The following is a 14727-nucleotide window of genomic DNA, read 5'->3' as shown; positions in this document are numbered from 1 at the left end:
GATTTAAATAACGGTGTTTGCTCGTCTTAACATCACTAGCATCACTCGTGTTGGGGGGTCAACACCCGCGAGACCGTAACACCCGAACCTATGAAACCCATTTGCAGTTTAACAGGGTCGGTTCATTGGAATTAATCAGGGGTTGGGTCGGGTCCTGGTCCAACAACGGGGTTGAAGGACACCTTGCAAACTTGTTTGTATTTCAAATCAATTATACAACTTAGTTGATTTATTGTTTGATTGTTATGTTTTTATGACTTAATTTATTTTACTAGTTTGAATTGTTTTTTTATAAGACAAGGTTTATGAGAATATACTAAGGTGTATAATTGTTTTTTTATAAGACAAGTTAAAATAAATTAAGTCATAAAAACACAACAATCAAACAATAAATTAACTAAGTTGTATAATTGATTTTACTAGTTATGTTTTTTTTTTATTTGCACAGAATATACGTTAGTTGGGTTACAATCTTGTGTTAGTTATTTTTGTGTTATTGTTTTCTACAGATTGTAATGCAAGCCTAGCAATTTTCCAGTCAAAAACCTTATCATATCAAACAAGCGGGTCCAATACTAACAATCAGTTCTAGAACATGAGAAACTTATCTAGAACCCGAATCGATCATTAACATTAGGGTTAGTTCTCAAGTCTCGTCTTTACTATTAATCGGGTCAGGTCGGACCCAATTGATCACCCCTAAATTTATGAGTGGTGTTAACCATTTCAATTAACAAGTAAACATATGGAACTTCTGAGTGGATATAATCCTAATGTTGTTCATGTGTTAAAATGTATGAGGTGCTTCATATCTGATAACTTCTAATGACATTCGTTTCTTTGAAACATTTTTATTGTTCGGTGTATAATTTTATTTTATATTTTAACGTGTTGCAACGCGTTAGTTGATGCTTCAAATGTGTGTATGTGATTTAATGTTTTCACGTCTATTTTAATGTGTTTTAACAATTCCGTTGCAGCGTGCGAATCCTAATCGCTAGTTTTATACTTTTATATAAGTTTTCAATAAATAAGTAGAAGATATTCCAATATATAGACAAGGTCCTCCATGTAAGTTTAATAATGCGGGAAACAAAATAAATAAGTTTAATCAAAAAATCGACATGTCTAGTTTCGCCTATATCCATCCAATCATTGAGCTTTTGTGCGATAAACAAGTGACACGTCAGTGAAGCTGGCTAAGCCTTAGCCGTCACTTTATGGGCACGGAATTGTGTGAAAAGTACACGGGACCCACTTTTAGCCTATAAAAATTCGACACGTGTCAAAGGCGACTAAACTTAGCCAACATCTCTGGTTATTTAGCCGGCATCCTTGACTCTTAGCCGGTTTTGGGATATGTCTATTCACTTAGCTGGCTCCATATATTCCTTCTTGGCCAGCTCCAACTTGGCTTGTAGGCTAAATCTTAACTAAGTCGTTTTTTTTTGTTTTAGCCATCCAATTTTAGTCGTCAAAGTTTAAAATATTTACCTACCCAATTAAATACATAGTCGGCTTTTTTGTTTTTCTCTCTTAGCTGTCTTCATTTAGCTGCCATATTAAATATTTAGCCGGCTCACATTTTATTTCACTCTTAGTCGTCTTCATTTCCTCTCTTAGACGTCAAGATTTAGCTGGATTTGGAATATTCACTTTAAATTTGTTTATTCCTTATTAACCGACTTTGGAATATGTGTTTATTCACTTAGCCAACTCTTTGTTTTCCATCTTAGCCTGCTCCAACTCGGAGTAAAAAATTGACGGCTAAGAGAAAAAAAAAATAGAAGCCGGCTAAATATTTAATTTGGTAGGTAAAAGTATTTAATTTTGGGAACTAAATTTACACTGGCTAAGAGACAAAAAGACAGAATCCGGCTAACTATTCAATAGGGTACGTAAAGATGGTAAACTATTTAAGTTTGGCGGTTAAAATTAAACGGCTAAAAGAAAAAAAAAGAAAAAAAAAAGATGACTGCTAAGTGAAGCTTTAGTGTCATACCTCGACTTAGGGCCTAGGCGTGTGACTGTTAGTTGGTACTGTTTTGTAAATATATCAGAGTTATAGGTTAATTTTAGCGGAAGACTTTAAGTTAATATAACATTAATTTACATTAGAAAATTTACTTGGGAATTAAATACCCAAGTAGATGTTTACAAAATATTGTTTTTATAATATAAGGATTTCATTGATCAAAATCGAGCCATCTTGCATGCGAGCTTCTAATTCCTTGATGACTCTAATCCTTGCTACTACTATTGAACTTAATTACCTGCATTGTGGGAAATAAAATACTTCAGTTATATGCTGGTGAAACATTGACTCCTAAAAAGTATTAAACAACAATCATAATACAAATATAGTTCTTGACAAGCTCAACAGAAATATTTCTATTTTCGGTATTTGTAACACTGCCCTACACACACACAAATTTCTCCTGCCACGTAGCCCATACCGGAGAACTAGTTATGACTGTTCAACCCGTGGCCACGTAGCCTTCGAATGTTATGTTAAACAATTATGTCTGGATCCATACACATGTGTAATCGGTTTGAGTTGCTTTTATTCTCTAATTTGTATTATAACATTTTAGAGATCACACAATTTCATGTAAACGTTTGACTGACTCTATAAGACAAACAACCTGTCTATCTTATAGAGTATAAATCTATTTTGACTGTTTGTAAAGGTTTGACGTATTCATCTGTACCGTCGGTGTGATTGATTGATAAACCTTCTTGAATGTGAATGATATTTAACTTATAAATAAATAGGTTTGAATGATTGCCTTGATGGTGTTTCTTGATTAGACTGCAGACCTTAAGTCTGGTTTTAACCTTGATTAGGTTTGTGAATGTTTGTATTTTGAAATCATATTTGTATTTGTGTGACGTTTGATGTAGCATGCTTTGGCTTAATAGGTTATATCACGTTGGCAAATTTCTCCAGGTAAGTAAACGAGTCCCGCGGTTGATTGGGATTTGTACGAATTACTTCCCTTAGGCAAGAAGAGTCTACTAATGATATTCCCTTTATAGTTACTACATGCCCGTCAAAATATAATTTTGTCATTACTTCTTATAGAAGTAACGTTTAGTTGAAAACCTTTTTGTGAGTGCTTTGACAATCTTTTCAAGGTTAAAAGGGCAAAGTCTTGACTGAGTCTAAGCTATTCATAATACGTTTGAAATAACTTAAACTTAATTCCTACCTTAGCGAATACTCGGGGAATACTAACACTAAGATAAGAGTGATTGCTTGATTGGCAAAGTCTCGCTTAATTGATCAACAAGGCGTCAGAACTCCAATTCTTGCACGAATCTCGAGAAAACTGGGTCTCGGCACGTCACAGCTATCAGGCATGCTTCCCTATGCTAAATGTGTGAGAATGAGAGTGTGATTTTGAGTGAATTGGTTTAAACCCGTCACTCCCCTTTTATAGGTGAAATCTTGCTCCTTCGTGTCGCGCAAAGGACAGAGTTCCTATTTCTTCGCGTCACGCGAACCTACTTTCTGCCGCAATTTTACACGAGGCCTGTGTGATCGTGCTACGTGTTGGCACGTGGTTGGACACGTGTCTCCGTTTACTTAATGAGGTTTCGCGTAGCGTGAAGTACTACTTCGCGTAGCGCGAACCAACTTTATCTTGGGTTTTGTGCTTGATAACTCCGAGTTGCGAAGGGATCTTAACTAATTCTTTGCGCCGCCCGAAGAAATAAAGAAATCAGAATTTTCAATTCAAGTCCCTGAACTTTTGAATATTGGCATTTTTGGCACAAACTTAAGTTGGAATTTTTCATAGTGTTACATTTAGCCTACAAGCCGAGTTGGAGTCGACTAAGAAGGAATATGTGGAGCCAGCTAAGTGAATAGACACATATCTCGAAGTCGGCTAAATAACCAGAGACGTAGGCTAAGTTTAGCCATCTTTGACGCGTGTTTTTTTATAGGTTAAAAGTGGGTCCCGTTTACTTTTTACAAAATTCCGTGCCCAAAAAGTGGCGACTAAGGCTTAGCCAACTTTGCGGACGTGTCACTCATTATTAGACAAAAATTCAATGATTGAATGAATACTAGGATAGTGCCCGTGTTACACACGGGTAGAACATATTTAAAACGTCATATATATGCGTATCTTATAAATTTAGTAAAATGCAAATGTGATATTTATATAAAAAAGGATACCTTTACATAAATTATGAGACATTAAATTGTTACTTTAATTCAAATACAAAACCATATAAATACTAACAAAGATAAATAAAAAGTTAAAACATTTTTATAACTTATAACATGAGAACAAAAAACACATATTAATTGAAAGTTAACCATCTAATTAATCAACATCCAAAATGTCATGACTCATACACAATAACTGAAATATAACAAAAAAATAAACATTGTGTAAATTTCAACACAGATACATTAGAAAAAAAAATAAACAATGAGTGATAAGGAAATTAATTAATAAAAAGAAAAACTTTACATAGACATAATTGAAGAAAGCATACATTGATGGTTTTGTGTTATTCAAAGCAATTTGGAACCAGTAAAATGCCAAAACCTATGAATACAACACCTCAAATTAGTTATAAATTCAAACAGTACCCCAATTTATCTCTTAAATTACTGCAAAATTAATAATACTGAAACCCGTTTTTGAATTAGTTACAAATTAAATATTTTGTTAATTAGATTGCATATATAAGTTGTTTCAAAAGATTTTGATTTTAATAATTTCTATAAATAATTTTGAATGAATAGTAATGAAAGTTTTCATTCTATTTTGAGAAATCTTTATTTTATAGTGAAACCATTTAAAACTTAATGAGTTAGTCAAACCTATAAGACAGACATTTATTTCAAAAATTTAAGAGTTTTAAAAGAGCATTTAAACAATTTATAAGATGTAAATATTTATTTCTAAATTTATAAAGTTAATTAATTAGATGTTTAAACTTTTAAACTTAACATATCTAAATAAAGTCAGCTATTATAAAATGAAAGATTTAAAAATTTTAAAATGAATTATGATTTATTTTTTTGTTTGTATTGATTGATAAATGCTCGTTAAATCAATTACTATTGTTTGACTAATATTATACCAAATAAAGGAATGTGTTAAATATAATAAACTAATATTTAATTATTATAATCCGTTAGGTTCCTATCCATATATAATAAGATTTTCAAATTTTAAATTGATAGGTCATAAAAATAAATTAATATTAGTGAAACTTGGAAATAGGCGTATTAGGAACAAAAAATCACAATATACAAACATAATTTTAAGTAACAAACATATTAAACATCATATCGATTAACCGATAATTTAAAAAAAATATATATACCTTTAAACCCTAAATAGATTAAAACATAAATTAATTAATAGGAATAGATTAAATATCAAATCTATTAACCGTTAGTATAAAAAATCATGCAGTTAAACCCTAAATCCAATAACATTGAATCGATTTGATATTGTTCTTCACAAAAATCAATGAAACACTAAAATAGAAATCATACCCGATAATTGCAAACGATGAACAGATTTGATGTTGTTTGGATTATGAAACCGACAAATCATGAAGAACCGGTTATAAATTAGGCGAAAAATCTGGTTACAAACGATAGGGAGCGTTATGAGTTTTTAACGAAGCATGTGCCTTTTAAAGAAGAAACGATGAACAATTTAAACCTAGTAAATTTAATAAGTTTTTTAATTATAACAATAATTAGAATAATTAATATCATAATTACATTAATAAGTTACAAAAATATAAAGTCAATATCATTGATTAAAATTTTATTGTGAATATGTGGAAATTAGATTTATGGAAGGTTGATGACATGGAAGCCTATGTCGACAACCTAGATGAATGATATATGAACAATATTGTATTACTTTAATATTTTAGTTAAATGAGCTAAATTAGACATGTATATTTTAAAATTTTTTGGATCAAACTTGTTTATTTAGGTAATTAGCCATTAAGAGCATTCTCAATCCGTTCCCTAAAATAATGTGTTGGGGATTTGCAAATTATATGGTATGGTTATGAGTGTTTGTGAGTAGAGGAGAGAGAAAATTTATTTGGGAAAGTTAAATTTGAGGTTTTACTGTAGACAGTGTATAAATTTTTAATATTTTCATAAAGCAGTTGTGAGTGAAAGAGAGAGAAAATATGATGATAAATATATAAAAATTATTATTTAATTAAGCTGGAGAGAGAAAATATAATATTTTTTAGTGTAATTATACGATGGATATGAATATAGGGGTGGGAATGCTCTAATAATGGCATACCTGACATTCTAGTCCTCTTTTTATCACTTGTATATTATAATCAACCAACGTGTCATCTATATATACACTTGTTGGCTGCCTGCATATAATGATAAGACTTGTTGGCTGTTGAGATGAGGTGAGGTTACTTGTCCGGAAGTTATGCTCACCGGCAGCAGTAGCACCATGATGACATTGAGAGTATCGGCGGAGATTAGTTTCCCTCCGTTTCTGCCGAAACAAGTGGAGAAAGTTAAAGACCCCTTTGCCCGAAAATTAGCTTCAAGGATTCAGAGGCTGCCCGTCGAGGTATTCTTTCAAATTCAAACTACCCTTGCATTATGGGAAGCTCCGGTGTATTTACCCTCCTATTATAAATTAGGAAGTTTGAAACTGAGAGAACTAAAAAAGAAACCAGTCTATGGACAGCTACAGGGATGGTTATCAAAGCAAACTTTAATACACTTTATACTATACTTTAATACAGTTTGCTAAACATTTTATTCATAGTTTATGCTTATTTAGTGTTTCCTAAAGTCAAAATGGATATCATCTTTTATCACTTTTTGTTAGTGTAAATTAATTATATTAAAAAGAAACAGATATAGATAGATAGATAGATATTGAGTTTCTGTTGATGTTCTTCACAGCTTAGCATCTCAAACAATTGCATTATGAGTAGTTGTGTGAAGCCTATGATACAAAACACGACTAATCCACTCGTTCTACTTCATGGCTTTGACAGGTATGCACGATACCCCTTTGTCATTTTAGGCGTTATATTAAGCGCGTTATGTCAAAAGTATCACTTTTAATTACACGCTCGATTGACTATTAATTTGCAGCTCTTGTTTAGAATGGAGATACACACTTCCACTTCTTGAGCAGGCTGGCTTTGAAACTTGGGCAATTGATATTCTCGGATGGGGTTTCTCAAACTTAGGTTTTTTTGTTAATATATTTTTCCATATTTATATACCGGTTTATTGCGTAATTCTTGTTGTGGTTCTCGCCTTTTTTGTTGATTCTCATTTGAACATACCCCTGGGTTTATATATTAGTTTTTTGGTTAACCGTTTTCTTGTTATAATTTTTTGACTTCATCAGAAAACCTTCCTCTATGTAACGTAGAGTCCAAACGTGATCACCTATTTCAGGTATATTTATCTTTTACTAGACAGGAGTTTTCCCCAATTAGTTTTTAATACACCTTTTTTATTTAGTTTTGGAAGACCTACATTGGAAGGCCTATGCTGCTAGTCGGGCCGAGTCTTGGAGCAGCAGTTGCAATCGACTTTGCAATTAATCATCCCGAAGCAGTAAGTACAAACTGATTCTTTTATAAATATCACGAAGTAAAGCTGGCCAAGGACAGACCTACCCTTGTGGTACGGGGTATGCCGTCCCCTATGGTTTTTTTAATACCATTATAGTGTAAAAATTCCGACCGACTCCTGTGAGTATATAGCAATAGTCAACTGAGAAATTTTTCGACCCCTGTAAGAAAATTTTCTGTATCCGTCACCTAACTACGTAGGTGGCAAAGTATGAAAATAGTGTTGATTACGAGTCAAAATGGGTCATGTTGACCTGTAACAGTAACACATAATTTTTATTTATTTGAATGTTTTTACAGGTTGATAAGCTGATTTTGATTGATGCAAGCGTTTATGCAGAAGGCACGGGAAGCCTCTCGAGTTTACCAAAATTTGTAGCGTATGCTGGTGTGAGTACATGTCAGTTTGTGAATGTGATGCAGTTTCTTTATTATTGATGATTAAAACATTTTGTTTACCGTTTTGACCAGGTAGCCGTGTTAAAGAGCCTCCATTGCGTATTTATGCTACTAATACCGCGTTTTCTTCTCTTGGACTCTATACATGCTTAGATTGGACACGTGTAAGTTCTTAACATTTCTTTCATGATTTGTACAATTTCCAAATGTTTTTTAAATTATTTTTTTTTTTATAAATTTTAACGGTTTTAGATTGGACGTTTACACTGTCTATTACCTTGGTGGGAAGACGCGACCGTTGACTTTATGAACAGTGGGGGATTCAATGTCACTGCCCAGATTCCTCAGGTTTATTTTTTATAACATAACTCAAATTGACCTATTTATAAGTCGTCATCATCATCATCATCGTACTCAGTATATCCCACCAATAGCAATGCTATGGTAGGGTCTGAGGAGGGTAAGATGTAGACAACCTTACCTCTACCCCATAGGGATAGAGAGGCTGCTTCCGATGAGACCCCCGGCTCGATAGTAGTTTTGCATCAAGCCTTGGACATAAGGCACATAGCACTCAATCATCGGGACACCGGCTGATTGGTGCATGTGCCCTTGTCTTTCGGCTATCAACGCCACCACATGATGCCTGAATAACCTTCCCCCACTTTTAACGTTATTTTCACGAGATTAGTAAAATAACGTCAAAATTAGTGCAATTTTACTTTTGCCCACCCGAGAGTTCACACATATATACATTATATGCGTGCACCGCCAGCAGGGCAAGACCTATTTATAAGTAAATCTGATAATAATAATAATAATAATACCGATAATAATATGACGTCTCACTAGGTTCTGAAGAGAACACTCATAATATGGGGCGAAGATGATCAAGTAATCGACAGTAAACTAGCCGTGGTTAGTACATTTATATCATAATAGTTGTTACTCTCATTTTCATATGACTAAGTTAAATAACCAGCTACCATTTAATATCATGCAGCGATTACATAGTGAGCTTCCGAATGCAGTAATTCAGCAAATACCAAAATGCGGTCATATCCCACATGTTGAAAAACCGGATGCTGTTGTGAAAGTAATCAAGGATTTCATCGAGACCGATGATAATCTTCCATTATTTTCAAAGCAGGAAGAGAATGTGTTTGTTCGTCAACCTGAATAGTGATGCTTTCATCATATTGTTTTAATTGTTTTTTGGGAATATGTAAATAATTGTGGTATGATCTTCACAATTCTTTCAATACCGTCCAGTGACGGATCTGGAAATTCTTTTACAAATGCACGAAATGTTATGTTATATTTCTATAGAAATTTAGTGTCCATAATGTTTATTTTCAAATAGTACGGAGTAGAGGTGCAAACGAGCCAGGCCACTCACGAGCTACTCAAGACCAGATCGATAAAAAGCTCGAAACGAGTCGAGCTTGAGTCTTGTACGGGATCTTGTTTAGATCAAGCCTCAGCAAGCCTTGAGTATATTTAAGTTTTACCTTTATAGACTTCTATGAAAGATGAAATAATCTTGTTGTCATTCTCATTAAACAATCGACTATAAATAATGCATAGAATCTCTTATTTTAGGGATAGATTTACAAGTATTTGAATTCTAGATAACAATCTAATTATAGACAATATACGATTACTATCACTCTATTTATTAATTTCACACTCATAGCTGAGTTTAGGCTAGCTTCAGGTTTTTCACAAAATACATAATAATAATTAAAATCGTATATAAGTGGTTAATAACTAATAAATGAGCTGAACCCAAGCTAAAAAAATGACTTACTTTAAGAAAAGTTCAAGTCTAATCAAACTCCGGCCCGACTCGTTTACACCCCTGGCATGGAGGTGAGTGGTGCCCACTTTTTATTATGCTAGTGGTTGTACTTGATACACACAAATTCATAACATACCTTTTATATATTAAAACTGTAAAGAGTAAAGTGTCATTTTCGTTTTTGTGGTTTGACAAATAATGCAAATTTGGTTCAAAAAGTTTCTTTTTTGCATATGGACCCTCCACGTTTCTCAATTCTTGCCAATTACATCCAAATCACTAACTCCGTTAAATGGAATCGTTAACTTAGGGGTAGACATGTCTTTTTACTCTTTCTTTATTACATGAGTACAGTGTCAAAATCGTCCCTGAAGTTCGGTCACATTTGCTAATTTCATCCAAAAATATTTTTTTTCGCAATTAGACCCTCGATGTTTCCCAACTGTTGCCAATTTCGTCCAATTGTTAACTCGGTCTAAATTTAACGTTAACTCAGGGATGCTACTGTCCTTTTACATATTTGTTTACATTGTTATTATTATTACGCTGAGCTAAACCCCTTATATGACTAAAAATAAAGAAGAATAAACAAACCGAAAATATATTGGATTCAAACATAGGAATCGTGAAATAACAATATATATATATATATATATATATATATATATATATATGTCATCAAACAAACCACATAATAACAATAAGGTAAACAAACATGTAAAAGGACAGTAAACCCTAAACCATAAGTTAACGTTAAATTTAGACCGAGTTAACAATTTGGACGAAATTGGCAACAACTGGGAAACATCGAGGGTCTAATTGCAAAAAAAAAAAAAATTTTGGACGGAATTAGCAAATGTGACCAAACTTCAGGGACGATTTTAACACTGTACTCATGTAATAAAAAAAAGAGTAAAAAGACATGTCTACCCCTGAGTTAATGATTCAATTTAACGGAGTTAATGATTTGGATGTAATTGACAAGAATTGAGAAGCGTTGACATATGCAAAAAATAAACTTTCTAGACCAAATTCGTATTATTTGTCAAACCATAAGGACGAAAATGACACTTTACACAACTGTAAATAACACATCGTTAAGCTCATAGTAAAAGGGGATTCATAGAATAGAATACAACAGATAACTTGTAGCCTGCTTAATTTACAACACAAATACACATGTTATACATAACCCTGTTTAGATAAGCCTGGACCAAGTAAAGCCCAAAACCAAAAGGCTTGCAGGTGTCAAAAGGCTGGTGATTCTGTATACCGTTATAGAGCCACTGTTGCCATAGCCATTTGTTCCTGTAGGCCCGATCCCGATCGGTGTGATCCCACTAGGTGTCCCTGACCCGGTTCCGGTTCCGGTTCCAGTCCCTGGAGTTCCAATTCCGGTCCCGGTTCCAGTCCCAGGAGTTCCTGTTCCGGTTCCAATTCCTGGAGGCGGGGTCCCAGCTCCGGTTCCTGGAGGTGGGGTCCCAACTCCGGTTCCAGTTCCTGGTGGCGGGGTCCCAACTCCGGTTCCGGTTCCAGGAGGCGGCGTCCCAACTCCAGTTCCAGTTCCTGGTGGTGATGGACTTGAAGTGCTGCAATGTTACAATCCAAAGAAGTATATGAATAAATCGGTCACTTGTATTCCGGTTTTTGGTTCAGTTTGAGCCCAAACCAACCAATGAACACCCCTAACTGTAAACATGCTCATATGACTACGTCTACAAACTTAACATTGCATCGACCAAACCGTAATATTCATCATAATTTACCGATCAATCTAGTTATTGAAATGCCTCTTTCATGTCAAGTGGCAGGTCCCCTAAATGACTAAGTGAGCTTCTTGGGATCAAAACCAATTATTTAATGTATAAAGTATCTCTGGATTTGGTCATTTTAGCTATGTAAAAAGGCATCACCTTTGTTAACACAATGGCAGTAAAAATCAGATCTTTACACACCTTTCAATAAAGAATATGACATCATAATATGTTATTGGTACACCCTTTGGTTATCCACACACCCTACATACGATCCTATAGGGGCTATACGATCGTATGGAACCCACTTGAAAGGGGGGGTGTATAAGTCAAAGGGTGTGTGAATAACCAGAGCCCATCATAAAACTGAAAACAGACAAGATCCAATTATAACGGAAAGTGATCATACCTTGAAAAACAAGCAGAATTTACACCTGCAAACAATCAAGAAACACAAACACATAGAAATGAGAATAAACTATTAAAAAAAAAAATCTTGAATTTTGAAGAGGGGTAAAATGGTAAATTCATACCAGCAGGGAGAGCTTGGACAACACTAGCAGTGCCTGAGAAATCACAACTCCCTGGAACTTGGCCCTTCTTTTGGAAATAACTATTGACAGCAAAAGTGCAATGGTCCTTGACAGTGTTAGGGTTGAAGCAAGCCCCACTTTGAGAGATTTGACTACAGTCAGCACCATTTCCACAAGCATAATCTATGTTCTTTTGAAGCACCGAGTCACTCATTGCAGTGTTACACACACAATAAGCTGCATCTGTTTTTAATCAAACAAAATCAAACCACTAAAATGTAACAAAAATTGCATACAAAAAATAAAAATAACCAATTCACGAAAGTCAAAATCAAATTAATGTTATGATACTTTCGGTTTCCTTGTTTTTGAGGCTCTGAAGCTACTTAGTTACCCATAGATCTTTAAATGTAATATTTAAAAGGTTACCTCTTAATGGTTCATAACCTTTTAATGGTTAAGAAGTAACCTTAAGTCTGAAAATGACTACCTCTTAACCATTCAGACTTAAGGCTACCTCTTAACTATTAAGATGTTATAAACCATTAAGAGGCTACCAAACAGCCCCTTAGTCCTTAGTCTTGATATCCAAAAAGGGCTAGCGGCATAGCTTGTTGCTCGTTTGCCTTTTATTTCGATGTAAATACAAATTATATTTACATGTGTGTGTATTGAAAACTAATATTTCTATCATATCTCAAATGAGACTAGAACCCACAAACTTTCAGTTTCCGTGCAAAAATAATTACATATACTGCTCCACAAGTTTCAATTAATTACACAATTAACCTCACAAATTTAACTTATTTAATTTGGTAAACCTCAAATTTTATTAAGTTGCATAAACAATCCCATAAGTTTTTAAAACGATACAAAGCGTAGCAAACCGATACTGACCAAGTTCCCACCGCAACACACGGTTTAAAGCAGCTAGTTATGTAACAAAAGGATAGTTTTAAATTCCGTGCTACATTATTTACAAATCATACCCCACAAGTTTCATTTACTTATACAATTAACCCCACAACTTTTTGGTTATCCCTTAAGTTCCATTAATTATGCAACTAACCTCACACACCTATTTACATTTGGTACCCTACAACTTTCAATTAATTACACAACATTTTAATACGATAGCCCTCAAGCTTCATTAATTACACAATTTACCTCACAACTAGCAATCCTTAAGTTCCACTAGTTTACATAAACAACCCACTAGTTTTTAATATAGTATTAAAACCATACCGGCCGCATCACCACCGGTAAGTTTTTTATTCACTTTGCGTGTACATGTCCCCACGCGCAGGGGACAAACAACTAGTTTTAAGATTAAAAAAAAGGGTTCAAAGAACATAAGCAACTGTTATTGTCAGTGAGGAAATGAAGGGTTGAAAATGAAAATCTTACTTGAATAACCAACGAGAGCCAACAGAAACAGGATAGAGAGAAGCTGGAGACAAGGAGGCATGATTGAAGATGATGATGATAGTAGACAAATTGGTGAAGCAAGTGCTTGCTTTAACCAAAGAAAGTGATTGTTATTAAAAATTAAAAATGTGAAGGGAGATAGGTAGTAGAGAGGGACAAATGTACGGGAATGAATGAGGCTTCTAGAGACGATATCCCAGGTGGCGGTGCCCGGGTTTCTTGTTATGTTCACACCCGTACCTAACAACATTCACACCCATAAATCTTTAAAAATCAATTCAAACATTCACCTCATCGTCATGTAATACTCTAATTATTTCTTAAAAAACCCTACTTTTTACTCCGTCCATAAACCAATATAAACTTCCACCTCATTGCCACACCATCTTCCATAAACCAATAAAAAACCCCACTTTTTACTGGTGGGTCCATTTCAAACTCCATCTCCTAGGTTTGTATTCTCCGACAAACACCCCTCCCTTCGTTTTCCTCCACCGGTAAAAACAGTTGCTACTCCGTTTGCTCCGGTCCACGTCAACACAAACCTTTCTTTTTTATCCCGATAAAGATGCTCTTATTCTTATTACTTTTTTCTATGACAACTGGTTCACCAGATCATCTTCAACTTCTTAGTTCTCGGTATGGAACTGCGTAGACCACCTTTATGCCCTTACGAAGAAACCTACCATATGTGAGAAAACTCGCCAACTTGTTAAGTCTTTTTTGTGGCATTGTGGATACTAAATAAGATTTCATAACTATAATTTCAAAAAACTCCTTTCTGCATATGCTACTGTGATTGCTGGTGTTCGAAGTCGATTTTGTTGTTACCCCACCTATTCGTCTCTTTTTTTCTTTATTTAACTTTTATTGATTAATTAAAAGTAATGGATCTTTTTCAATTTTTAATGAGCCTATAAGTTTTTATGTAATCTAAGAAAAGCGGGTCTAAAATTTGTTTTAGGCATTAAAAAAAATAGTGTGATTATTATAAGTGTTCAGAAATTTTATATAAATAACATTGGGAATTTATAAAATTTTTAGTGCACCCAAAAAAAATGTGCCTCGGCCGGCGTCCACATGGCACACCCTTATAAGAGCCGACCATGGAACTGTGGAGACCAGCCAAATGTCCTTATGAAGAAACTATCATAGGTGAGAAAACTATTTGACCCAACTTAAAACTCCT

At 34.2% G+C, this 14727-nt stretch overlaps 2 protein-coding genes and 1 long non-coding RNA gene across 3 annotated transcripts in view; 2 read left to right on the top strand and 1 right to left on the bottom strand.

The window, feature by feature from the left end:
- LOC143541440 (uncharacterized) overlaps nucleotides 1-14727 on the top strand; it is a 288504-nt gene that overhangs the window by 240248 nt on the left and 33529 nt on the right. The gene's annotated exons all lie outside the window — the stretch shown is intronic.
- On the top strand, nucleotides 6448-9308 carry LOC143541408 (alpha/beta hydrolase domain-containing protein VTE7-like). The gene is made up of 10 exons (XM_077034245.1): nucleotides 6448-6596; nucleotides 6938-7032; nucleotides 7133-7230; nucleotides 7395-7444; nucleotides 7511-7606; nucleotides 7924-8031; nucleotides 8112-8186; nucleotides 8275-8370; nucleotides 8875-8940; nucleotides 9026-9308. The coding sequence occupies exons 1-10, from the start codon at nucleotides 6450-6452 to the stop codon at nucleotides 9203-9205; spliced, it is 1011 nt and encodes a 336-aa protein (XP_076890360.1). The 5' UTR covers nucleotides 6448-6449; the 3' UTR covers nucleotides 9206-9308.
- On the bottom strand, nucleotides 11003-13622 carry LOC143541407 (uncharacterized). The gene is made up of 4 exons (XM_077034244.1): nucleotides 13518-13622; nucleotides 12111-12353; nucleotides 11987-12011; nucleotides 11003-11412 (listed from the first exon to the last, which is right to left on the bottom strand). Exons 1-4 carry the CDS (start codon nucleotides 13576-13578, stop codon nucleotides 11022-11024), a joined length of 720 nt encoding a protein of 239 aa, XP_076890359.1. The 5' UTR covers nucleotides 13579-13622; the 3' UTR covers nucleotides 11003-11021.

Source organism: Bidens hawaiensis, unplaced genomic scaffold, assembly GCF_021521415.1.
Source record: "Bidens hawaiensis isolate Kalapana, Puna unplaced genomic scaffold, B.hawaiensis_p1.1 tig00012594_1, whole genome shotgun sequence".
In the NCBI taxonomy this organism is placed as follows: domain Eukaryota; kingdom Viridiplantae; phylum Streptophyta; class Magnoliopsida; order Asterales; family Asteraceae; genus Bidens; species Bidens hawaiensis.
The sequence above is the reverse complement of the archived record's forward strand: the minus strand, read 5'-3'. Positions and strand labels throughout refer to the sequence as shown.